General features: G+C 36.8%; 1 protein-coding gene across 2 annotated transcripts in view; it reads left to right on the forward strand.

Annotated features, from left to right (window-relative positions):
* Positions 1-27,316, forward strand: part of LOC107568984 (tenascin R (restrictin, janusin)) — a 50,191-nt gene that overhangs the window by 13,421 nt on the left and 9,454 nt on the right. The window contains exons 6-17 of one of the 2 annotated variants that reach the window (XM_016254983.1): positions 3,841-4,110; positions 4,358-4,543; positions 5,777-5,866; positions 6,082-6,345; positions 7,897-8,163; positions 11,206-11,325; positions 11,409-11,552; positions 14,101-14,220; positions 15,859-16,002; positions 22,893-23,023; positions 25,064-25,196; positions 25,524-25,675. In XM_016254983.1, the coding sequence (XP_016110469.1) occupies positions 3,841-4,110; positions 4,358-4,543; positions 5,777-5,866; positions 6,082-6,345; positions 7,897-8,163; positions 11,206-11,325; positions 11,409-11,552; positions 14,101-14,220; positions 15,859-16,002; positions 22,893-23,023; positions 25,064-25,196; positions 25,524-25,675 (2,021 nt within the window). The remainder of the gene's footprint in view (positions 1-3,840; positions 4,111-4,357; positions 4,544-5,776; positions 5,867-6,081; positions 6,346-7,896; positions 8,164-11,205; positions 11,326-11,408; positions 11,553-14,100; positions 14,221-15,858; positions 16,003-22,892; positions 23,024-25,063; positions 25,197-25,523; positions 25,676-27,316) is intronic. The other variant, XM_016254984.1, reaches the window with a different exon arrangement.

Here is a 27,316-nt window from a genome sequence, read left to right on the forward strand (position 1 = left end):
GTTTTGTGGTCCATGGTCACATATTATTATATTATATTATATTTAGTGCTTTCAAGTGATTTATCACAATTAATCTTATCCAAAACAAAAGTTTGTGTTTACAAAATATATGTGTGTACTGTGTATATTTATTATGTATTTATTATATTTATTGACGCTTATGGCTGGTTTTGTGGTCCATGGTCACATATTATTATATTATATTATATTTAGTGCTTTCAAGTGATTTATCACAATTAATCTTATCCAAAACAAAAGTTTGTGTTTACAAAATATATGTGTGTACTGTGTATATTTATTATGTATTTATTATATTTATTGACGCTTATGGCTGGTTTTGTGGTCCATGGTCACATATTATTATATTATATTATATTTAGTGCTTTCAAGTGATTTATCACAATTAATCTTATCCAAAACAAAAGTTTGTGTTTACAAAATATATGTGTCTACTGTGTATATTTATTATGTATATATAAATACATGTAGATAAATAGATGTATATATATTTTTTTAAATTATTAAGTTTGATATTGGATGTGATTAATCGTGATTAATCTTTTGACAGCATTATATAATTATATGAAAGTGAAAGTGACGTGGCATGGCCAAGTATGGTGACCCACACTCAGAATTAGTGCTCTGCGTTTACCCATCCAAAGTGCACACACACAGCAGTGAACACACACACCCGGAGCAGTGGGCAGCCATTTATGCTGCGGCGCCTGGGGAGCAGTTGGGGGTTCAGTGCCTTGCTCAAGGGCACCTCAGTCGTGGTATTGAAGGTGGGAGAGAGCTCCCCCCACCTACAATCCCTGCCGGCGCGAGACTCGAACCCACAACCCTTGGGATATGAGGCCGACTCTCTAACCATTAGGCCACGATTTCCCCTATATTCCCCTATATTATCCCTAGATGACTGAATCAACTATGCTCACCAAGCAAGCAAGTTTTGTGATATACAGAATAGATGCTCTTAGTGTGGAAAGACAGAACAGAATTTTTCATCATTGATGGAGACATAAAAGTTTGCAAAGCAAACAAATGCTCCTCGGGCGGATGCAGAGTGCAGGGAGATCTAGTTTACCGTTGCTTTCTGTGTGCTGAGAAGATGAAAGAGCGAACAATGTGAAGTGTTTTTCCCTTCAGGTTACTCAGCCAGCTGAGTCACTAGTGTCTCTTTTGTAGATGGAGCTGACAAGTTGGAAGTGGCTTGAGCAGTGATTTCCTCCACCCATCTGCCATGTCCTGTTGTTTTTCCCCTGTCCTTGGTGCTGAAATCAGTAGTGCAGCAGTGAGGCTGAACAGAGGGCTCACCTTCAAACTATACTATGAATACAGTCATTTTACTGTTAGTCTGCTGACAGTGAGTTGTCAGAACAAAATGCTATTGCAAATGTGTCTGACAAGACATGCAGAAAAACATACAGCCAGTGATATAGTGCACTCACGAAGGAAGGCATGTAAACTGAGATTTAAAATGGCATGTGAGAGGGGCCGAACTGGACTGGGAAGGTATAAACTGCAAGGAGGTGTCACATTGCTTCAGCTAATGGAAAATGTCACTATGATGAATGGGTGAGTCTGCCAGCAATTATGCACTTAATGTAAACTTCACCCAAGAATTCTTCTTCTGTCACTTACAGACAGGAGGATTAGATTCAATTGAACTTTTCCTGGACAATTGAAATTACATGTCTGCTGTGAAAACGCCATTAATTTCTACGGGCTTCACTGTCGAGCATAATTAAAGATGCATTAATTATGCATGCAAGTCCATTAATATTTCACGCGTCCACTGCAGATACCTTATTGGATAAAGAAAGACAAATTTGATGTCACTTAATTATTTATGTGTGCAAAGATTTATCTATCCCCAGAGAAGGCCCGGGAAGATGAGCTTTCGCTAAGCGCCTCATGAGTTTGCTTCACAGTAATTATGCTTAAGCGCTAAAATACAACATTTTCGGGAAAAAATAAACAGTAATCTACTGCCTGGTCTCTGGTGTGCCTGGACTTAAAAATGAGTCTGTGCTGGTGTGGCTTGAATAAAACCAAGAAATCACCCTTGTGGATTGAATAGGCTGTGCAGATAACTTAAAGTAAATATTCCCATGAACCTGAGGTGACATAATTTCCTCATTTACTTGGGGTTCCTTCGAAACCCTCATGTTTGATTAACGAGTCACATTATGTAGTTGTAATATTCTTTAGGGAGTCACAATGGCATTATGCACAGTATATGTTGTAGGCTCATCTTTAGAAAGGTAAACATTGGATTCAGCGCAGTCTCACCTGGTCCAATTAGTAGCATTTTGCATATCACAGCAGAATGAGGTCGAGGTTGGAGATGAGCTGAACTCTTGAGGTCATAAGTACCAGAGATGTTCATCTTCCTTCCCAATACCTGTTTCTGAGGCAGATGGTCATGTTGCCCTATATAAAGAAGCAGGTTAATTATTCACACAGTCAGTTAGTGTCTTATTAAAAGAGCCTGTTGGAGGCTCAGCATGGCCGCTTGATTCAGACGCTTGAGTGCAGGTTTGCAGTGGGACTGCCTGCTGGCGAATATTATTGACATTTTCTCATGTATTGTACTTGAAACCAGGGATAACTTAAAGGTTAAGTGTGTAATTTTAACCGGCAATATTATTATATATTGCCGGTTAAAAAGACTTGAGGTAAACACTGTGGGTCTAAGTTTTCAAACATTGTTTGGTTCGAGTAGTTCAACTTCTGGCTTAACCAGTGGCATTTGTCCCAAGATTCGGTGTTTGGCTGCTTAGCAATACTGTAACAATACCATAAAAACATCTTGCTCAACTGACAGCCATTCTATGTATTCTGATGTTACCAATTTTCTGACAAAGTAGCTTTTTTTTCAAGAAACAATGTACATCATCAAAATTTCAGTAGGTTATAGTACGTACTGAACTGAGCAGCCATTAGTAGTTATTTTTGCAATTTCCTCTGGTACTTTTTGTGCCACATAAATTACACACCTCACCTTTTAAATCAGACACAGTCACAGTTCACTATATTTAAAGTTCAAGCATAACTTGCAAATTCAGCGTTATCAGGTTCAGCACATTCCCACAACATTGCACTTTCTTTTTTTAAGTATTTTGCAAACACTTTTTGACCCTGCACCATTACCTTGGTGAAATTCTAATGATACAATAGATAAAATATAGCAAAATAAGTCCTTTTTGTGGGTATTTTTCACTCTGAATGCACTAAGACCTGTTAGGTCTATAGCTCAGGGCTATGTTTTTCTGTGGAAAAATACGCTTCAAACAAATTCACATATATTTTCATTTGTATTTAATGGTACAAAAAGGGATGTTTTTATGTCCATCATTAATCACAGGATTTATTCATCTAGACTGTCATTTTTTTTTTTTTTTTTTTCAGATATTAAACTCAAATCATCAAATAAACACCCTTAGGTACAAATTACTCAAAACAAAAGTTCTTATGCCGCTGTTACCATGTTAGAGAATTTTCTATAACTTCTATATTAAGGGTTTTAAACCTTTACAGAGCCAAGGACCTTCTCCCTTTGCTAGATTTTTTTCAGTATCACTTTTAGTAAATGCATTTATATTAAAATTACTGTATATAATGCTTATCAGGTTTTTAAAAAAAAAAAATATTGTTTAAAAAGTCAGAATTTAAAAGAAAATTTGGTATGTTTTCTATATCATCTCCATGGACTACCTGGAGTGCTTGTATGGACACCCGGGGTCCTCAGACTCATGGTTGAAAACCCTTCTAGCATATTGAGAAGCTCTGATTTTTCTCTTATCAGTGATGTTGTCTTATGTTTTTTTCCGTCAGTGATAGATGGACCAGCACAGCTTATTGTACGAGACATCTCAGACACGGTTGCCTTTGTGGAATGGAGCCCACCCAAGGCTAAAGTTGACCAGATTATATTGCGATATGGGCTGGTAGGGGTGGACGGACCAAAGACCACCTTTCGCCTGCAGCCTACTCTGAGCCAGTACTCCCTCCAAGTCCTGAGGCCTGGATCCACGTATGAAGTATCAGTCAGTGGAGTCTGGAATGGCACTGAGAGTGGAGCCATTTTCACAAAGTTTACCACAGGTGAAGGAAAGCAGCATTATCTTTCACCATTCACTTTTGATTTTAGTTTTCACATTCTTTATTTTAGCTATACTGACATCTTTAGTGGAGCAGATCTGCTTCACAAAAGTAAACATTTATATTTGATTCCAGAAATGCAACTTGATTGATAATCCAGCTTTCAGTTATCCATCTAAGTGTCTAGTACATTATCGAATGTATCTTTTATTTATTTTTATTTTTTTTTTTTTTTTTTTTTTTTTTTTAGAAATCGATGCACCAAAGAACCTGAGAGTGCTGTCGAAAACTTCCACTAGCCTGGAGCTGGAATGGGACAATAGTGAGGCAGATGTAGAAGGCTACAGGGTGGTTTACAGCACACTGGCTGGTGATCAGTATGACAAAGTCATTGTCCCAAGCAACGATGGTGCCACCACCAAAACTACTCTCACTGGTAAACTCAAACCCAACTTTTTCCTTTATTTCATAGTACTGAAATATTCTACACAATTTCTATATAATATATTATAATATCTGACATAACCAAATTTCAGATATTATATAGGATATGGAACCAATAATTGGTAAAATGGTTTTATTCATAGTAAAACTGTTTATTGTTAATTCCATTTAAAATTCTTAAAATTTTCAATTAAATTCACATTTAAAATTGTTGTATTTAAAATACAACTGTTGCTTCAAAATTGCAGTTAAAGATTAAAAAGCTTTACAATTATTCTATTTATAATAAAACAACATGCCATCACAAATTCACATTAATCCTAACATTTCAAATATATAAATATATCATTTATGTATATTTGTTAGGGTTATGAACTTTAGTGTTGTCTTTTTCTGTTATGTCTGCCTCTTCCTGTTTTTCCTTATTTGGTTTTGTTCCTGTTCGGTTTAAGCTCTTTAGTTTATTTGCTCGATAGTCATTATTAGTTAACTTCCATTAGTTAACTTCGATCACCTGTTTGCCCCCCGTCGGCTGCCCTATACGACATACTGTCGGTTATTGTTTAGAGTCACATGTGTTTACGTTACCCGGAGTCATTATCTTTCATGTATTCGTGTGGATTATTATTAAAGACATTTTGTGGATTATCTTCGTCTTCATCGCCTTCCTTGGTGGAATCATGACAATGTTGCTTTGTCACTATAATGGGTTGAGGTATTCCTGTATTCTTATTGCTTTGTCACTACAATGACTTGAGGATTTTGTTAAATACATCATAAACAAGATTTGTGATTTGTATACGTAATGTTTTTGATATTCTTAGTTATCAGTACATAAAGTTTTATATAAACAGACAGATTTGACTGTATGTCCAACTGTATGCTCTTTCAAATTTGCTGGCATACAGACGTTTTTTCTTTCTTTAACAGCTTTTTTGCAAGTAAGGAACATTTCTGGTAATAAGTATTGAAAATAAAGTATTCGTTTCTCACCTCTACGTGCAAGTCACTTCAAGATGTTTGACTCTCATTGTCTCTCATTATGAACTAATTGTGAGCGCCAACAAATCTATATTTATATTTATATCTATAGATATAATTCTATATTTAGCTAAACTTATACTTCTTTAGTGACAGCAAAATATATTGCTTATGTGCATAATGTATTGCTCATTTTTTTAAATCACTCTCTATCTTTTGCTATTTTACTTTCTCTCCTCTTTAGATTTACTGCCTGGCACAGAGTATGGCATAGGAATTTCAGCCGTTCTAGGTGCCAACCAAAGCACCCCAGCAACGATGAATGCTAGAACAGGTAAGGGATAATATTATAGGCCTTCCGTTGCCAGATCACAGTGAAATACATTTATTTTCAATTGCATGGTGTTTGTATTCCTGCTGCCGACTCTGTGCAAACCAGTTTTTGCCAGTAGACTGATAAATAATGTTTGTGATAAGGTTTACTGAACCTCACAGCTTAATATTCCCATTGCAAACCTTGAAACAGCCACAGTGTACTCTGATTGTTAGGTCTGGATGTCCCCTTGGATTTGACTGTCACAGCCTCCACAGACAACACCATCACCCTGTTGTGGGGCACAGTGCAGGGGCCTATTGATCACTATAAGGTGACCTACACCTCCTCCACTGGAGTCACAACTGAGCTGATGGTGCCCAAGGATGTCAACACCACCACACTGACAGGTCTAGAGCCGGGCACCGAGTACACCATTACAGTTACAGCACAGAGAGGCAGGCAGCAGAGCACTGCCGCTACTATTGATGCCTTCACAGGTAATTTGATCTTTTGGGAAATGGAGTACAGGAATCACTGAGTAGCCAAAGCATTGCCTCATCTCCGCCTCGTGACATGTCATGTCAGTTTTGGCCAGAAATATCGCTAATCTCTTGGATAATTGCATGAAGATTCAGGAAGGTGTGGATGTAAAACCTTTAATTCATTGTTAACCATGTGCAAAGAAGATGCAATGGCTTCTATAGCTTTTTCAAACAGGTTAATTTGTAGTTGCTTCTAATCATCTTTCATTCAAATTCTGCCCTTTACTCCAGGGGTTCCCGACCTTTTTTATCAGCAAAATAGATGTATTTAATCATTTTGCTCTTCTTCCTTATGCATTTCTACAACAGTTTGTCTTTATCGCTCAGTTGCTTTTGCATGGCGCATCAACACATTTATATCTACAGCATCAAGATTTAATCATATTTTATCACCATTATCCACTTCATTCAATTTCCATCATTTGTTTGATAACTAGTGGTAAGATCATGTAATTGATTCGTAGACCTAAAGACGTATGAAATTAAAATTATCAAATGGAACATCTTTATAACTGTCAATCGGTTATTCTTTTTTTAAATGAACACAATAAATTGCATGTAATGAAACAATATTTCCTGAGAAAATAAAGATGGTTCAAACAACATTATTGTGGCAGAGAAAACTGATGGATATCCAAAACATACATTTTTATTTTCATATCACTGAACATAAGTTTCAGTTTGAAATGGATTTTTATGACGGCATGTCAAGTGCAACTTTGAAAAATTTGTTGTGTGACCTCTGTTTTCTGTCTCATTCTATTTCTGGTTTCATTCTGCACTCTGTCCAGCTGTTTTTGAATCCAAGTGCACATCCTGTGAGAATAGCTCAGTCTGCTCTCAATAGTGTGGTATGGCGAGGTGTGTTGGTGCTAGTGGCGGTATGAAAACGGTATTTCTATACTTGAATTGCTCCAGTAGTAAAAAAAAAAAATCCCTTTTTATGGGATTTACATAATGGTCAGGGTGTGATTTAATTCTGTTTTTTAAATTCCATTATTTTTAATTAATGCACTAAATTAACACATTAAATTAACGGCACTAATTTTATTGAATTAAATTTAACATTTCTTTCACAAACTTTCTAGAATCCCCTGCAGCTATGAGCCCCTGGGGGTTTGAGAGTGCCTCAAACTCTGCTTCACTTCATGTGTTTTTTTAACTCTATCAATGTAATAACTCTTCAGACTTTATCTTCCTTATGAATTTCGTCTTTGTTGTTATCACTCACTTGCTTTAGCATGCCACATCAACACATTTATATCTACACTATCAAGATTTTATCATATTCCATCACCATTTTCCACTTTTCTTCATCCAGTTTCCATCATTCGCTTTATCTACAAACTGGCTGCATCTCTTCTGCAAACTTCATCCGATCACCTCATTGTTCTTCATTCTTGTACTCCTCTTTCCTCCTTCCTGTGAGGATGTGCCAATCAACTAAGAGATCTTTAATCACAGGAGCCAGCATTTCGTAATCTAGTTGTTGTCATTCAATTTCAGGGTTCCGCCCTATCACACAGCTCTTCTTCTCCGATGTCACTTCTGATTCATTGACTGTGGCATGGAGTGCACCGGCACCGCCTGCTGACGCATTCATCTTGAACTACAATGCTCAGGACTCCAGTGATGATTCTGAGATTGCTCTAGATGGGTCCAAAACCAGAATCACACTCACTGGTCTCCTGCCCTCCAGGCGGTACACTGTTACCCTGGTTACCATGCATGGCAATGTGACCTCAAAGCCAGTTATAGGCTCAGTCGCAACAGGTAATAATGCTAATGAATGTTCATGATGTTCAAGGATATTATGTCTGAGGCTGTTAAATGTGCTTATTTAATGTTTAAAAACAGGGTTTTCTCAGTTGATTTTACACCAGTGCACTCAAAACAATTAACACTTTTCTAAACAGACTGTATATTTTTCTGGACCTCATGCAAAATGCATGTATAATTTTCATGAATCATTTCAGTTTGATTTCAAAAACAGTGAAAATGGAGAAACTGAAGTAATGCTATATTCATGGCATGCTGTCAAATAGCATCAAATTGATACCTGCTGGGTTTGTAATGCACACAGCACAGGAAGTGCAATTTATGAAATTGTTCACTCAACTATCATGACTTTGCTATTTATATATAGAGTCATCTGTGAAAACCTATTTTGTGATGGTGGCCTATCTATATCTATTCTCCATTCGCATTTATGAATCCAGTTGGAAAAGTGTTCAACCGCAGCCTTGAGACGAAGTAACTTTTCTCCAAGCAATAAAAGAGACCTGCAGAGATATTGAACTACATTTGTGCCATTCATGGATTCAGCATTCATGCTGTTCTTTCCTTAAGTCCACCACTTGAGAAAACATATTATTTGATGTGAATGAAATTCTCTGGCTTAACAGAAATGAGAGGCTTAATGAATATGCAAATTTCAATAGGAAGAATAAAAATTATACTTCACACTCGTGCTGTATTGAAAATAGTGCATATATTAGTGAAAAGGAACAATTTTACTAAATTAATAGTCTGTTTGAGTGGTTGTGTTGATTATGTTGAGAAATCATAAAACAAGTAAACATGCATTTTTCCTAGGGTGCTCTTTTAAGGAATAGTTGACCCCGAAAACCATTTACTCACCCTCAAGTTGTTACAAACCTGTATGAATTTTTTTTTCTTCTGTTGAGCACTAAAGAACATATTTTGAAGAATGTTGGTAACCAAACATTATGACTACCAATTACAGAAGTGGAGGGTGAGTAAATGATGACAGAATTTTCATTTTTGGGTAAACTGTCCCTTAAAGGTTTTCACATTTGTGTTAGTCATTTAACAGTTATTTGTGAGCGTGCGCAGAACAAGATCTCGTCTATACCTGCTGGATTTTCTCATTATGATTCCTGCACACAGCTGCACAGCAGATTTTTCACCCTTTTGTGTCTTAATTAATTCAACAGTGTGTAATCCTCCCCTAATTACCTCTCTCTCAATGTGGAGGTGTCAAGAATTATTCAGCTGTTCTGTCAGTGAACTGATATTTGCAGTTGCCAAAGGAGATATTGTCTCGGAGCTATTTCTAAACATAGAAATTAACTCTGCAGCAGGCCACCTGCACAGCAGCTTGATTAGTTAAATAAAAAAAGTTTCAAATTTTACTTTGCTTCATATTATTATTATTATTGTAATGACGCGATTTGTACATGAGCAATTTAAGCACTCGCACCTGTTGTCGTCTAGTGTTTTATAAAGCCTGTTAGCTTAGAAATGTGTTTAGTACATTTTCAGCATGTTCTTGCTTTAGTTAGAAACCATATTTTCACACATTAACGCTCCTTTACATTAACATAAGTGAAAAAAGGTCACCATATGCTCAACAATAAGAAACGGAATAAATGCAGATGGAACGGGTTGAAAAAAGTTGTTCTTGGTGCCCTTTATACAAAGTCTGGTTATATATTTATTGACTGCTCTGCGGAGTAGAAAATAAATTAAGATATGCATACAGGAATAATCACAACTCATTTACTGAGGAATATTTTACCCTGAAAGCATTTAAATGAGGTTGACAACCTGTTTATGAATTGCCACCCATAGTTTATGAATTGAATGCATTAGTCTAATGAATATGGGAGGTGTGGATGGCTTTTCACTCGCTTTAATGACTGGCCACGTCAATAATGGTATAAGAGTAAATCAGATTATTTCCCTCTCAATTGTCAGAATGCTCCAGAACCACTGTTAGTCTGTTAAACTGTTTTCAGAGGCAGTGTAACCTTTACTTTAGCAATGCTAAGTGCTATTGGGACAGATAAACAAATCATGAAAGAGTCCCTGCTGGACAGCAGCGGACAATAACAATGCAAATGTCCTTGTGAAGAGTGTCATGTGTCCAGCATACTTATACTCCTCTCTGGGGCTTTTGACAAACAGAAATAGGAAATAAATTACATGAGAATAGAAAAGAATGACAATGACTGTTCCACTGAAATGAATAACATTGCAATGGGGAATCTATAATATAATAATAATAATACATTGATCAATTGTATAGTGTAATATATTAATACAGTCCAGTTCTCACTATTAACAATTACTTTTGCCTCAATAAACTCCTAATTACTGCGTATTAATAGTTAGTCAGGTAGTTGTTAAGTTTAGGTATTGGGTAGGGTTAAGAATATAAAATAGAATACGTGCTTTATAAGTAGTAATAAACAACCAATATGCTAGTAATATGCATGCTAATAAGCAACTAGTTAATAGCGAGAATTGGTCCCTATACTAAAGTGTTACCAAAAAGTTTAATCAATAATACAATATATTTGGGTGACCTTATTGGGGAAGACATATTGTGATCTCATGACCAGCTGAATACTACTCATTTTGATCTCAATAGCCCCCTGTTATTGGACATTTTACTTCAGGAATAAGTTAATCATGTCTAACTGTGAATAATGCATTTCTACAGTCAATGCAACATTATTGATATTACACTACTGTTCAAAGGTTGGTAAGATTATTCGTGTTATTACAGTAGTCTCTGTGGCTTATCAAGGCTGCATTTGCTTGATCAAGAATACAGGAATATTGTGAATTATTATTACAATTAGAAATGACAGTTTTCTATTTTATGTATTATAAAATGAAATGTATTCCTGTGATGGAAAAGCTGAATTTTCAGCAGCCATTACTCCAATCTTCACTGTCACGTGAGCCTTCAGAAATCATTGTAATATGCTGATTTGGTGTTCAAGAAACCAATTGTGTTGCTTAATATTTGGTGGAAACTTGAGATACTTTTTTTTCATAATGCAGGATTGGACCCTCCCAGAGATATGAGTGTGATGTACGTCACAGAGGAATCTGTAACCATATCATGGATTCAACCACTCGCACCCTTTGATTACTATAAAATGTCTTACCAGTCACCAAAAGGTACATTCTCTGCCTTATATTTAAAGCATGTCTAATTTGAACAAATTAGACAAATAAGTCAGCATTACTATTTGTCATCACAGGTAGGATGGACAATGTGGTGACTGACAATGACATCACCAACTACACCCTAACCAGCCTCCATCCAGCAACGGAGTACGAGATCAAGCTGAACGCAGTGAGAGGAAGCCAAGAGAGCAAGGTCATCACCACTACTGTCTTTACAGGTATTTCTGTTCTCTTCTGTTACTAATCATATACTACTGCACATCCTGCAGACTGGTATTCTAATTTACCCTAGGAAATGTCTTTTGGTATTTTGTGAAGGATGTGCTCTCATATAGCCTCGTTCGTCACAGAACTTTGATTTGATAGAAATATGGATGACAGTCTGAGGAATGATGCACATCATTTACCATGTGATGAGTACCATCTCTCACCCTGTGCGTTCTGCCCGTCCTCTGGGAGGCTGCCAGCCATCTCTCAGAAGTGAAATGAAATTTTACTAATGGAATCAGTGATCAGAAGAGATGCTCACCTGCCATCTTACTTGAACAGCACCGCACAGCGGTGACAGGCAGCTAGTACTATGGGATGTGTCTCATTCACTAATGGTGGACAAGTGTTCGTGCTTAAATGCACAGACAAGGTACTGACAGAAAATTTCCATCAGATGCACAAAATATTGTGCATAAAGTCTCTACCCTGCTGTTTATTATTCAAATGAGGGTTATTTTAAGTAGTTTTTAATCAATTGTAGTGTATTGTTTTGTGAATAATATGTATGTTTTTTTATTGTTATTAAAATACATTTGTCTATCTATAAAATCTATTTTAGTATATATAATTGTCTATATAATGAATGAATGAATTAGGACCCACACAGACCACAGGGTGAGCACCCCCTGCTGGCCTCACTAACACCTCTTCCAACAGCAACCTAGTTTTCCCAGGAGGTCTCCCATCCAGGTATTGACCAGGCTCAACCCTGCTTAGCTTCAGTGGGCAACCAGTCTTGGGCTGCAGGGTGATATGGCTGTGGCATATAACATATAATGTTATATTGTCTACATATAATTAGTTTAATAAAATTTAGTGCTGGGCAACAATTAATCGCGATTAATTGCATCAAAAATAAACATTTTTGTGTACATACAGTAATATATGTGACCCTGGACCACAAAAGCAGTCTTAAGTCACTGGGGTATATTTTTAGCAATAGCCAAAAATACATTGTATGGGTCAAAATTATTTTTCGCTTATGCCAAAAATCATTAGGATATTAAGTAAAGATCATGTTCCATTAAGATATTTTGTAAATTGCCTACTGTAAATATATCAAAACTTAATTTTTGATTAATTATATGCATTGCTAAGAACTTCATTTGGACAACTTTAAAGGCGATTTTCACAGTATTTAGATTTTTTTGTACCCTCAGATTCCAGATTTTCAGATAGTTGTAGCTCAGCCAAATATTGTCCTATCCTAACAAACCATACATCAATGGAAAGCTTATTTATTCATTAGCAGTCTTTGTTCCAGCTGTGCATTATATCACTGAAATGAATTAATTAGTCTATGTCTCGAGCCTAGGAAGTTAACTAATTAGTCATATAATTTGATGCAGTACAATAGAACAAACAGATGCTGGCCTTTGCTTAAACACTGCTGACTTGCTTAATAACTAGGTAGGAAGTGTTTGCCTATACATCAAAACACAGCTACACTCCCCATCGCAGCTTAAAGCCTGACAGTTTTGTTCAAAGCTAATAAAAATATGACAGGCAAACAATCTCAAGCTGCCCGTGTTGAGAGCAATCTTGCCAATGCTGTAACAATGCAAAGTGACAAGCGGCTCCTTTAAAAATGCATCTTTTGGAAACAGCTTATTATTAATAGGATATAGAAAACATTGTGGCTTATTTCAGCTGTTATGTAAAGGGTGACAAGAGGAGTTGATGAGACATGATGGATCTGGTTCAGAGTTATGTTCTGGTTCACAGCTCTGCCTAATGACCTGCTGAGGATCATCAAGTTCACGTTCACTGCATAAGCGAAAACTGATATTCTCCTCCTAGTCTGTCAGCGTAGGGCATGTCAAGACTTGGTAAAGCAGAGAGAGAGGAATGCGCGATGGGGAATTGGGGGATTTTGCCTCTGAACTGCTGTCAGGCAGTGGAGATCAGCTTCTCTGGAAGGTTGTGAGAGGCCTAGAATTTCTTGGAACAAAGTCAATGATGCCTAATGGGAGGGCCAGCTCTCTACAGCTGTAGAAGAGATATGGCTATTGCCAGAGAGGCTGGCAGAACAAAAATGCGCGTGGGACAGGATGGGAAGATGGTAATGTACGATTACAGTCTACTGACCTCCTCCAAGAGGACATACGCCATAGTGCAAAGAGGAGAGTGAGATTTTTCCTGTGTGAAAAAGAAAAGCCATCTGTGAAAGTCACAGCATGGATAGAGGATTACGGAGAACAACATTCCTCATTACTCACTTGCATAGAAATGCTGTTGAGAATGTACTCTGCACACATTTGACTGTCTAATTTCCCCCTCGATGTCGACTAATTAAGGAAATTGTGATCTTCTCCAGCCAGATAATCACAACAAATTAGTTCCAAGCTGCTGAGGTGCTCTATTTTTAAATTGCCGGTGAATATCGTTTGCACAGGAAGAAAAAAAAGGTGAAGATGAGACCGCTGCCAATTACCTTGGCTGAGCTTATCTCCAACTGTCTGTCTGTAACCTGCACAAATTCTCTGTTCCACACAGCTATGGACATGCCTATGGAGCTCACTGCATTGAATGTTACACCTCAGGGGGCTCTGCTGCGTTGGAACCCCCCTGTTTCCAGTGTTGATAACTACGTGCTCACCCTCACCCAGAACCAAGGTATGTGGAAACAACCTCTCTGTCCATCATTTATCAGCATCATTTGCTCTTTAAATCACATCCCAAAAGCCACAGCCATAAATACAAAATGAAATGTAACTTATTTTCTCACTGGACAAAGATATATGCTGCTTTGCTATTTCAGGTCTGTGTGCGGCAGGGAAAAAGCAATGCAGATATGCAAATGGGTCTTGCTAAATGGCCATAATAAAATGCAATTAACCATATTATCATGCATAGTTGGGATAGCAAAATGAATTGGCTTATCAACTTTTAAAAAGGGTGAAGAGAATGCTTCTCGTGTAATTTGTTTAAAAAGATGCACATCCAGTCAAACTTTTGCAGTTAATGCATCTGTAACTTGGCAGATGCTAGCCAAATTAGGCAGATGCCAACATGGACCGGTTTCTTGGCATCCTCACATATCATTAGCAAATCTGTGCAAGGGAAAAATAAATAACCAAATAAAAATACAACCCAGACTAGTTAAATATGGTCTCACCTACAGTTAGGATTAACATGCATTTGTGCATTTTTCTGAGAACATTAAAGATGTAACGATTCACTCAACTCACGATGCAATACAATTCACAATACTGATTTCACTTTATGTTTTTCTCACTTTTTTAAATAAATTATTATATTAAATACTATTATTTCTATTATTTATTATTATGCTGCAAATTTCTTTGTGAAATTAAAATGTCAAATAAAAAAGTACACTGAAATTTTAAAACAAATCCCAAATCAAATTATTTATAATAAATGGTACAAATAAAAGAAAACACTTCATATAAACAAACTAAGCCTTTGCCTGTGCTCTTTCCATTTAAAATTAGAGACAGCCACTGCATTTTAATCACAATCCAAACAAAGATGCTGCATACGTGCAGCATTAACAGTTTTTGTTTTTGTTGAAGCCAAAACAGAACAGTCTGACTTTAACTTTATAAAACTGTACTACAATAAAAATATCTAAACGAAACAAAAACAACAGACGGGCTGCAATGAGAATGCAAATTCACTCTCTGACAGTAGGTGGCGCTTTTGAAACTGCAGCGATACAGCGTTTCCTTTGTTACCCCCGTAAACAAAGCAATGCTGTGCTTATAAATACTATTTTAATATTCAATATATGCAGTACCCCTCAAAGATATATCCATATAACATCTCAACTGACTTGAATCGTCACGTATTTCTATCGATTTTCAACCAGCTCAGAGTGCATCGTTACATCCCTCCAAAAAGCACATTTAAGGGGAGTTCACACAAAGAACGATAACTATAAATATGACTATATAACCATAACTATCAGCGTCCCCACAAATAGACAATCTCACATAATTAGAATGATTATTAAAACTTTATAGTTACAGTTATAATTACAGTTATCATCTTTGGTGTGAACAGGCCTTTAGAAACCAAAATTGTCATTAATGGTACTTGGTGGTCCAATGCAGTTCACAGTAATAGGGATATTTACATATTTTTACTATTTAAATTTATATTCAATTATCATGCTTTTTTCCCTAATTATTGAAATGCTCATTTAAATTAAATAGGTCTCCAAAAACATTTGCAAACAAACTCTGGCAGTTCTTCACTTGCTTCTGCACTAATGGAAGGTATCTTTTCTAGTTACGGCAGACACCTTCTTAGTGGAGGGTAACAAGCAGGAGCACCAGCTGAGTCAGCTCATCCCCAGCACCACCTACTCAGTGGCTCTTTATGCCTCTAAAGGTCCTCTCACCAGTGGCACAGTCATTGCCAACTTTGTCACACGTAAGTGTTTGCTGTTCCCTGTGTTCTAATTACGGGGGGGGGGGGGGTTGGGGGGGGGCAGGGGGGGGGGGGGGGGGGGATCACGATGTCAGCTTAACATCGTGATGTCTGTCAGCTATCGGCGATGGACGATGGCATCGTCTATAGGCCCAACCCTAATTCACACGCTTGAGGAGGTCAAGACCCCCTAGTTCCAGTTATACTTCCCTCGTTATCTCAAAACAGGCCTAATGGCCTTTAGTAATGGCTGCTGAAAATGCAAGTTTGCCATCAATAAATTACACTTTAAAATACAGTAGTCAACATTTGAAGTGGATCAAAAAAGTTAATCAAAGTTATCCTAAGACAAGAACGCTTTTTGGTTTTAGGTTTTAGGACAACTTTGGTGAAAGTTTTTGTCAGCATAGTCTGAAGATGCTCTGAATCGATTTTGGTGACTGTTGTGGAGGAGTTCGAAAAAGTTGTTTTTTTACATAAATCAAAATGGCGGACAGGAAGTTCAGCTGACTATGGCATAATTGGTATGTGTGTTTCATTACAATTTCATTACAATATAGGCTAATGCAATCAAAAGTTATTAGCATTTTTTGGAAATTTCATGATTAACCCATTTAATCCCAAATTTTTCCCAGATATGGCATTTATGAATTTGTGTGATATTTGTAAGGATATTAAACAATCAATGTCAATTATATAAAAAAATGATTGAAAAGTCCATGTAAAAATGGGTTTTATGTCTGGTCAAAATTGTGACCGGTAGTAGAACACAGGGAGTCTAGTTCTATAGCGTAAATGCATTTTCAAAATGACAAATCTCCAGAAATTAGTTTAAAGACTGGTTTAAATTGTTGAAACAAGTATTTTATTCCATTAACAAAGTAGTAAACATTGTCTGACTCAGTTTCAAAAAGGACAAAACATCAATCTTATGCAGCAAGTTGGCACAAATAAATATATAAAATGATGACAAAATGACAAATTATAGGAACTTAGAAGGTAATTATTATAAACTTCATTATAAACCGAAATAAATAACATAATAAATAAGTAAAATTACAAAATGAAAAAAAAAACCTTAAGGTTTTTAAAAATTAAGGAATGAATAAATAAACATATGATGAAATATAAGCCTATGGTAGGAAACATGTAACAATGTCAAGAAGCATGTAACAATACATTAATATCAATCGTCACAACAATTATTAATCAACAGTCACAACTGTGTGCTGGTGTGGAACTCATGGATTAGATGAACCCTCCCTCAGACATAACAGTGGAATTATTAAAAAACTATCACAAATGTGTGCTGGTGTGGAACTCATGGATTAGAATTGTAAATTCTACGTAAATTGGCCACCACCACTTTTTTATCTTATTGTGCTGTGGTAACGGGACACCTGAAGATCATCTAGATCTACTCCTCCCATTTGCTGGTTGTAGGAGCGGATTATTTGAGGTTGCTGGAGGTAGTCATATGTCTTTCTTTCCTTGTTCCATCTCTTAACTGGTACCTCAGAGTAGACATTTTCCACATTGCTTGCAACAGTGATCACACTGTTGTCTCTCCACCTCACCAGTAGCTTTTCTCCTTCAGACAGAAATTCAGTGGAGCCCCTCGGTAACTTCTGGAATCCATTAATTGGTTTGAATGGCACATCAAACAACTGGTTTTGCCGCAGGGTCCCAGTTCACCCATATCCTCGCTTTGTCATCTCATCAGTCAGGGATAATGTGGTGAAGAGGTTGTCATGCATGAAGTTGCATCCTCCTGGAACACCAGCTTTTTCAGCCAAACCCAGCACTACGCTGGGCCCTTGACCTAGCCCGGTCTTTGGAAGAAGGGTATGCACTCCAGTAGAATTCAAGATTCTTGATGGTAGGTGAGCGGAGTCACCAGCAAAATCCATGTCAGATGCATCGCTATCACAGTCGCTTTCTATTGCATCCTTCTCTATCTTTGGAACCACTGCTATATTGCAAATTGCAGGCCCTGGATCATCAGCATCAAGTAAATCCAAAACTTGACTTGAGGTCAGTCTGAAAGAGAGTTCATCAGAATAACACAGAATGACATATGGGGAACATAGACTCCCTGTGTTATACCACTGGTCACAATTGTGACCGTCTTCAATTATCAGCAGTTTGACAACAGAATAAACCATGTATTAATATAATTTCAATATGTATGTATAGATAACCCTTTCATGATGATGTATGCAAAAAATGTATAAGCTATTCAAACATTAACTTGGAAAACTTACCTGTCATTTCTGAGCTTTGACACTATCCTTCCATTAAGATGGCAGTACCAGAAAATGAATGTGTATGGTCACATGGCCAAACTACCCAATCATGTTAGACCTGCCCTAAACTCATGTAGACACCTTAAATTTTCATTATATATGAACATGTGCTTCCTAATAAGAGTTGCTTTTTAATACTACAGAAAAATATGAGAGCAAAAATTGTAGTCACAATTGTGACCGGTGGGATTAAATGGGTTAATGGTTAATGAATGGTTTATTACTCTTGACCAATAGGTGGTGCAGTTACCAAATTGATGTGGTGTGGTCAGTGTGAGGTGACAATAGCACATACAAAGTTTGGTGTAAATATGTCAAAGCTTAGCAGAGATACAGCCTCAGATGCAGTTTGGCATCTTTCCAGCAATTTCGCTGATGCATTAAACGAAAACTGTTTCATATATCGACACAAAATCCAGCATGGTCTGAAGATGATCTGAGTCAAATTTGTTGAAAATCAGACCAACGGTCTAGGAGGAGTTAGAAAAAGTAGGTTTTCAACCTGAATCAAAATTGAGGACAGGAAGTTCTGCCAATTTTTGCATAACTGGTATGGAGGTTTTCGGCATGACCCAAAGAATATATTGAGACCAGTTTCATTACAATCATTTTTGTATCAAAAATGTTAACTAGTGTATATTAAAATAGAAAAGAAAATATTTTTTGAATAAAAAAAATGCAGCTATGGTGAGCATAATAGAACATAACATAACATTTTAAAATATCTTAAGGTAAGATGAAAGAGCTATGCACAGACTGGGAGAGGTTTAGTAGTTTAGAAGCCAAAATCGTTCAATGAACATATCAACTGTAGCACTAATATAGTGGGATATTTATTTACTGCACATCAGTCAATGAACCCAGAAGCTTAGATATATTTTGAATACTGGGAAGGAGTGACAAGTTTTTATAACTATCAAATCATAGTATTTTCCACCTTGTGCTGTGTTTCTCAATGCTGCTGCTGATGGCCTACATTTAGGGTGTTTCACTAACCTGATGCACCCTCACAATGTCTCCAGGTCATGGAGCTCTGTACTAATAAGACGATAAGTTGAATCAGACATCCAAAATGTGCTGAGATGAGCAGGATTGTGAAACACTGGTTTAGCAGAAGTTAAAGTTGCCGATTTCATTATCTACAACTGGTTATACACTGTTCCAGTATTTAAATTTAATTGGACAACCAGCTTCCCAAGAGTGCTGATATTTAACCTACATAGTTACGCATTACCTGCAGCTGTGAAGATATTCGGTTAAACAGCATCCAAGCTTATATATCCAATAGACAGCTGCAAGATTAAACACTTCTGTAATTATACTTCTACTTTAGCAGAGATGAGATTCATGCGAAGCAAGAACAAGGCCGTGACTTTATTTTTGTAGTTTGTGTAACAAAATCCTGAAGTCAGCAAAGCTCCGATTCCCATGTGAGAACAGAAAGGAAATCAGCATCACTACCCATCTTTCCTCACAGAGAGGCTCTCCGCAAGAGAGAGGCGAACTGTCTTTCCCACACAGAAGACTGAACTAGAACAAGCAGCGGTTTCATTTCAAGCTGCTTTATTCTGCATTGAAACTTTCAGCTCATCTCTAAAAGGGGAGGTGGAGCTGCGGACCGCTTTCAGATGCATTAGACCTCGACTTTAATCAAACGGCCCTCCCAGAATACTTCATTAGTTTGGATTGTTTAGAGGAAATTAATTTGCACATAAAAGTGTCACAGGCCATTGGCTTTGCAACCTCAGTGCCAGCTCAGTGACGTGCAGAATCTTGACACATAATCGCTTGATGAGGTTTGTTGTGTTCATTTGCCTTCAAACTTTTTTTTGGGCTGCTTAATGACAATTTAATTCAGAAACAGTTCTGCTCTGATAACAGTGGATTTAGATCCTGCCATGCTCTGATAAAAATGTTTCATTGCCTGCAATGCCTGAAAAAAACTTCCCTGAAATTACCATCCTGTGGTGTTTAGGAATCTGCAGCTCCCACCCTGAGGGAGGTGAAGTGTCATAGATGCATCATTTTGGCATTTATGAGGAGGCTTATGGAAGCTTAAGGAGATCATTAAGATGACAACAACTGACAAATTTCATGCCTATTTCAGGATTAGTGCTGTCTGTCATTTTGATTTAGATTACAGTTCTAACTTCATCGTTAAAGAGATTAAGGTGAGGACAGGATTATGAATGTGTTCCTCAGATATGCACAGGAGAATCTCTCTCCTTTTCTCCTCGGTTGGATTTCATTCTCGATAGGTGCACTTTGTTAGTTTGCCTGCTCAGTCAGTTTAAAGTATGAGAAATCAAAGGCAGAATGTTTAGCCTAGTCTGTTAAAACTTTTTGAATGTATATAACAGTTTATATAAGAATATATAAGGCGTTTTATATATAAAAGTTTGGGTTTGTAAGATATTTTTTATGGTTTTTTTTTTATAAGTCTCTTATGCTTGCCAATGCTGCATTTATTTGGTTAAAAAAATACAGTAAAAGGGTAATATTGTGAAATATTCTTAGAATGCAAAAAAAGTTATTTTAATATCAATCTTATATGCTGATTTAATGTTCAAGAAACATTTCTTATCAACAGTGTTGAAAACAGTTGTGCTGCTTAATACATTTTTCTCAGAATTTTGGTGATTATACAATTATAGAAAGAATTTATTTGAAATAGAAATCTTTTGTAACATTATAAATGTCTTTACTATACAATTCAAATTCAACAACATGTAAAACTGATGTTTGACATATTTTATTATATACATTGCCACTAAGAAAACTGCACACAAAAAAAAAAAATTAGTCAATAATATAAAATATAGACAATATATAATACTGGGTCTGACTGCATATGTATGTTTCTGTGTCAAACCAGCATGACTTTTCATATGCATAAATAATGTTCTGATATGACATTCTACACCTCCATAACACTGTGAGAGTTTAGCATGTTTCTTATTAAAATGTTGTCTCGCCTGCCTGTGCAACAAAACATTTCATATCTAAGACATTTCATACTTTCAGTTCCAGAGAATGAGAGGTAGGATCTGAGAAGGAGAGCTGCATTTTTTTAACCCACCGAAGGAAAAAAAAAAAATAATAATACATCTTGTTTTCTGCACATAGACAGCGGATGATGGCTTTTGAAGACATGGAAAAGAAGCATCAGCATTTGGTGTGTGTATGTGTGTGTGTGTGTGTGTTGAGGTTGTGTGCTGACACTCTGCTGGAGGGAGAGTGGCATGTTGACTGATAAGAGATCACGTTGGGAGACAAGACGCCGGTGAACACACACTAATTGTCTTCCCTCTGAAGTGGATCTGTCACTGTGCCTGAAACATACACTACACACAACCATGCGATTTATTTTGTCCTCAGGCTAGCGACCAGTTAACATGCCTCCAGCGGGTGTGCTGACACAGCTCCAAACATGCACACCATACACAGACAATAGCATCTGATAAAGAAAAAAACAGCTGAATGTCAGGTGGGGGATGGTCAGTTTAAACATGCTCTATTAGTGTAGTTTGTCAGTTTAAACCAAGCAGGTCTAAAATACTTGTAGATTATAAATAGCTATAATCTGTTAGCATTCCCATTCATTTTAGTAGCATTTGTTAGGAATAAGACCCCTGTGAAACCTGCCGTCTTTGCTCATGATTGCTGAAGCAAGATTGTTTTGAACCTCAGCCATAAATTCCATGTGACAAAATACTAAAACAAAACAAATCAACAAATAAAGCATAACAGAATTTGAGCGCTTCCAAAGTATTATTATTGTTGTTGTTGTTTTTATTTATTTTAAAGAAATTAATGCTTTTATTCAGCAAGGACACATTAAATTTATCAAAAGTGACAATAAAAACACATTAAATTGATCAAAAGTGACAATAAAAACATTTATATTGTTACAAAGGATATCTATTTCAAATAAATGCTGTTCTTCTGAACTCCTATTCACCAAAAGTTCCTGAAAAAGCACGTCATAGTTTCCTCGAAATTAAACAGCACAACTGTCTTCAACATTGATAATTATAAGAAATGTTTGAGCACAAAAACAGGATATTAGAATGATTTCTGAAAGATCATGTGACACTGAGGACTGGACTAATAACTGCTGAAAATGCAACTTCAAAGGAATTACATTTTAAAATAATAAAACAGAAAAGTTATTTTAAATTGTACATTTACAGTATTACTCTTTTTACTGATTTGATCAAATAAATGCATTATTGGTGAGCATAATGTATACACATGTGGCAGAAACATTCGCAAGTAAGCTTAAACATTGCACATAATTTCAACATAGAAAATTCATGTTTTAAACTGACGTGTCTTTTTATTACATGCATTGTCAGCCACCAAAAAAAAAACAATAAACAAAATATACACTTAATAAACAAATGCAAACAAGTAAATATTATTATCTGACCAAAAAAGTAATTTTAACATTTAGCGTAAACCATACGTTTATAGGGTTTTTGAATCTATGTGTTTACAGTCATTTGAAAGTTAAGTCTATGTAGTGTAATGTTGCTTGAAAACCTGGTAATGGGACTTTAGTGTCTTTGATCTTTGTTTAAACAGCCATGGATGCGCCCCAGAACCTGACAGCTAGTGAGATTAACCATCGAAGCGCCCTCATATCCTGGCAGCCGCCCATCGCAGACATCGATAACTACATGCTGACCTACAAAGCAGCAGACGGCAGTCGAAAGGCAAGCATAATATAGATTTTACCTTGAGCAATGAATACAGCTGGAAGTTTTATAACTAAAAATACATGCCTGTTGTGTAAACATTTTATTGGTGGTTTAAACGTAACAATTGTTCACATTTGTATGCTCATTGCAATTCAGAATTAAACTGTACTTGATGTACAGCCTGATCTTATAATAACTTTACCATCTCTACATCTCACAGAGATCAACCATCTAAGGAAGCTGTTAGATCTTCCTATCGGAATAGCTCAATTTAATTAAATGCTTTGATGTTGCTCATTAATATTAATGAAATCATTTAACAAAGTCATTCCAGATACAATATGCCTATTAAAGACTTCCCTGAAATAATTTCTCTGAAATGATACAGTAGATACAGTATCCGTTTCAAATAATTGCATTACTTGTAATGCATGATCACTGTCCTATAATCTGTTTTGGACATCTTTATTTAACTAGCCTGATGGGAAAACGCAATTGGAAATACAAAAGGTTATGGATTGTATTCTTTAGATTTATGTTGTTATAAACAGACACACACAATCAATGCAACACAGAATGCTTTGACCTAGTAGCCCACTGTTAGTGTTTGTATCCGTCCAGTGGGTGTCAGTGGTGCACAGATTATATAAACCCTGCTGGTGCGTCTTAGACATAAAAGCATTCTCTTTCCATTAGAGCCAGCTTGGCATCTAATGTTGACAGTTTTGATAATACCAGACAATTTGGGATTTTTTTCGAAGACTTAGAATGCTGAAAATAATAATACAGTGTCTGCATCCACTATGTGTTGCCTCAACCCATATTTCAGACTCAGGATTGTGAAAGAATCAAGAGGAGAACATAAAAATTAGTCCCACTCTGCTACAGACAGCAGCTTCCCTATAACAATTACCTGCTCAATGTCCTCTGCATACTGAGCAACCTTGTTGCGACTTCATTAAAAACACTGCTGTGCTGCATAATTCACATACACATTACTGAAAATGTGACCCTGGACCACAAAACCAGTCATAAGGGTCAATTTTTCAAAATTTAGATTTATACACCATCTGAAAGCTGAATAAATAAGTTTTCCGTTGATGTATGGTTTGTTAGGATAGGACAATATTTGGCAGAGATGCAACTATTTGAAAATCTGGAATCTGAAGGTGCAAAAAAATCTAAATATTGAGAAAATCGCCTTTAAAATTGTCCAAATGAAGTTCTTAGCAATGCATATTACTAATCAAAAATTAAGTTTTAATATATTTACAGTAGGAAATTTACAAGATATCTTCATGGAACATGATCTTTACTTAATATCCTAATGATTTTTGGCATAAAAGAAAAATCTATAATTTTGGCCCATACAATGTATTTTTGGCTATTGCTACAAATATACCCCAGCGACTTAAGACTGGTTTTGTGCTCCAGGGTCACAAATAAATATAACAAGAATAAATATTGAATCAAATGTTTCATATTTCATACACCTCAAGGCTGGGTCACATGTGCCAACATCCATTGAGGTCCCTGGTGAATCCACGGAGTCCAAAGTCTGAAAAGGCACATGGCAGATTAGTTCGATAAAAGTGATTTTTTTTTTTAAAACAAAAGAGGGGAAGTGAACTGTCATGAGCCGAAGACCAAAATAGAAACGCCATCTCTCCGCAGCAGCACCGGGACCTGATAAGACTCTTCCTCCCCCATCCTGGGCTTTAGAGCTGCTAATCATATTGTAGAAAAACACAGGGAGGAAAGGCAGTATTGTATGAAAAGCACCCAACAGTAAGCAGCCAGGGATCACAACAATTTGTCAGACAGTTCCTAAAGTGATTGTGATCTGTTTTCTGTTTGTTTTTGAGGAATATCTTTCCTACCCACAATGCATAGAGCTGCTGTTCTTTGTACTATCTCTTGGTATGTTTTCCACAAACCCGCTCTGCCGCTGAGCGGTTCTTTGTTTAGTTTTGGTCGACAGTGTTTGAACAGAGGTAATGTACTAATGCCTCTGCGTGCCTGCGGATCAGTAGACTGTGTTTGATTGTGTTTTAGGAGCTGATCTTAGATGCCGAAGACACATGGATCCGTCTCGAGGGGCTGGCGGAGACCACCGAATACACTGTGAGACTGCAAGCCGCCAGAGGATTAGAGACCAGCGCCATTGTTTCTACATCTTTCACAACAGGTGCAAATCTTCCACATCTCCTGCAGACTTCAGATCGGGTTCACTCACCTCATTAGGTGCAAATTCACACTATCAGCCCATCAACATCATCAAGTACAAATCAGTAGCGACACCTTCAAGGCATCTGTGTGCATCCCTCATTTATTGCCTTGTGTTTCTGTGACTTTTCAAGGACCCTACTTCCAAAGATAGTGTTTCATATCATCAACAAATTTGCACTCCATTGTCATGGCAGCGATGCAAATCACAGCTCATTAACCTCCCAGTGGCCCCTTGCTTTCTTTTGCTCTGTTGTTTTGGATGTTTCTCAACCCTTTTTCTCCTCAGGAAACCGATTGTTTCCCACGCCACAGAACTGTGCGCAACACCTCCTGAACGGAGAGACGCTGAGTGGAATCTACACCATCTACATCAACAGAGACCTCAGCCAAGGTGTGCAGGTTTACTGCGACATGACCACCGACGGAGGCGGCTGGATAGTGAGTGAGAGATCTGACTATCACATCGGAGTCTGTCTGTATTGTACTGAATGTATGGCACAATGTATGATTTGCACAAAATCCCACAATGCCACATTATAGGACTGGCTACTGTTGAAAAGACAAGCTGCTCATTTTCATTGCTGGCATAACCAATGCTGTTCACAAGCAAACCTAGCTAGATGATCAGCATGCTCTTTTTGGTGATTCAGGTTAAATCACCAACCAACCATAGCTTAAAGGGATAGTTCACCCAAAAATGAAAATTACCTCATGATTTACTCATCCTCAAGCCATCATAGGTGTATATAACTTTCTTCTTTCAGACAAATACAATCGGGGTTGTATTAAAAATAATTCCTGGCTCTTCACAGCTATATTATGTCAGTGAATGGGGTTTAAAACTTTGAAGCCCAGAAAAATTTGTCCATACATCATAAAAAGTGCTCCACATGGCTCCAGGGATTAATAAAAGTATTCTGACGTGAATTGATGTGTTTGTGTAAGAAAAATATCCATATTTAAAACTTTATCAACTGTAATGGGATCCGCTGGAATGCCACTCTCTTGTGAACTCGTGTACAAGAGTTAGCGTTAGCTATGAAGCTTTAAATATGGATATTTTTCCTACACAAATGCATCGATTCACTTTAGAAGGTCTTTATTAACCCCCAGAGCCGTGTGGGGCTATATTATGGGGTTGGATATTTTTATGATGGATGGACGCAGTTTTTTAGGCTTCCAAATCTTAAACCCCATTCCCTGCCATTATAAACTTTGGAAGTAGGGTTGCCAGGTTTTCACAACAAAACCTGCCCAATTGCTACTCAAAACTAGCCCAATTGTGTTTCGAGGGAGCTCCCCTGGTAAAATACACATTTTTTTGGCAGGGTTCTCCTGGTAAAATTCACATTTAGGGGCTAAATATCACATTATTGGGGTCGCTTAAACCTGCAAACATGAAAAACAATCCGCGGCAACAGTGTTAAAGTAGCCCAATTCCGCGGGAAAACCACAGACACTGGCAACACTGCTTGTAAGAGGCAAGACATTTATTAATATAACTCTGATTGTATTTGTTTGAAAGAAGAAAGTCATATACACCTAGGATGGCTTGAGGGTGAGTTAATCATGGGGTAGTTTTCATTTTTGGGTAAACTATCCCTTTAATGGTTAAGCTAGTTGAGGAATTGGTGTCAACACCAGGGAATCTACATCTGTCCAAAATGAACTTTTTGCTAGATCTGTCTGGCAGGTGGTGAACTGAAAACATTTACCAGCCATAAAAATATCTTACTGGCCAAAAAAGCTATGTAAAATATAAAAACTGAAATTAGTTATTAATTATATTAAAACATTATATGATTTTAGCTATGACAATGATTATTTAGCCATTTTTATAAATAATAATTATTTTTATTATCATTATGTAATAAAACATTTTTAATTATTTATTTACGCATTTATTTATTTATTTTATTTAGACATTTTATTATTACAAATAAGATGATGAGCCAATCTCTGCCACTCTTTGAAACCACATGGAGGTCTGAAAAAAAAAAACTTTCTCATGATAAATGTTTCCACTGAGGTTTCAAGTTTCTTCAGTAGACATACGCTACTTGCATCAGCAAAATCAGA

Source organism: Sinocyclocheilus grahami, unplaced genomic scaffold (assembly GCF_001515645.1).
Source record: "Sinocyclocheilus grahami isolate Dianchi unplaced genomic scaffold, SAMN03320097.WGS_v1.1 scaffold1299.1, whole genome shotgun sequence".
Classification (NCBI taxonomy): Eukaryota; Metazoa; Chordata; class Actinopteri; order Cypriniformes; family Cyprinidae; genus Sinocyclocheilus; species Sinocyclocheilus grahami.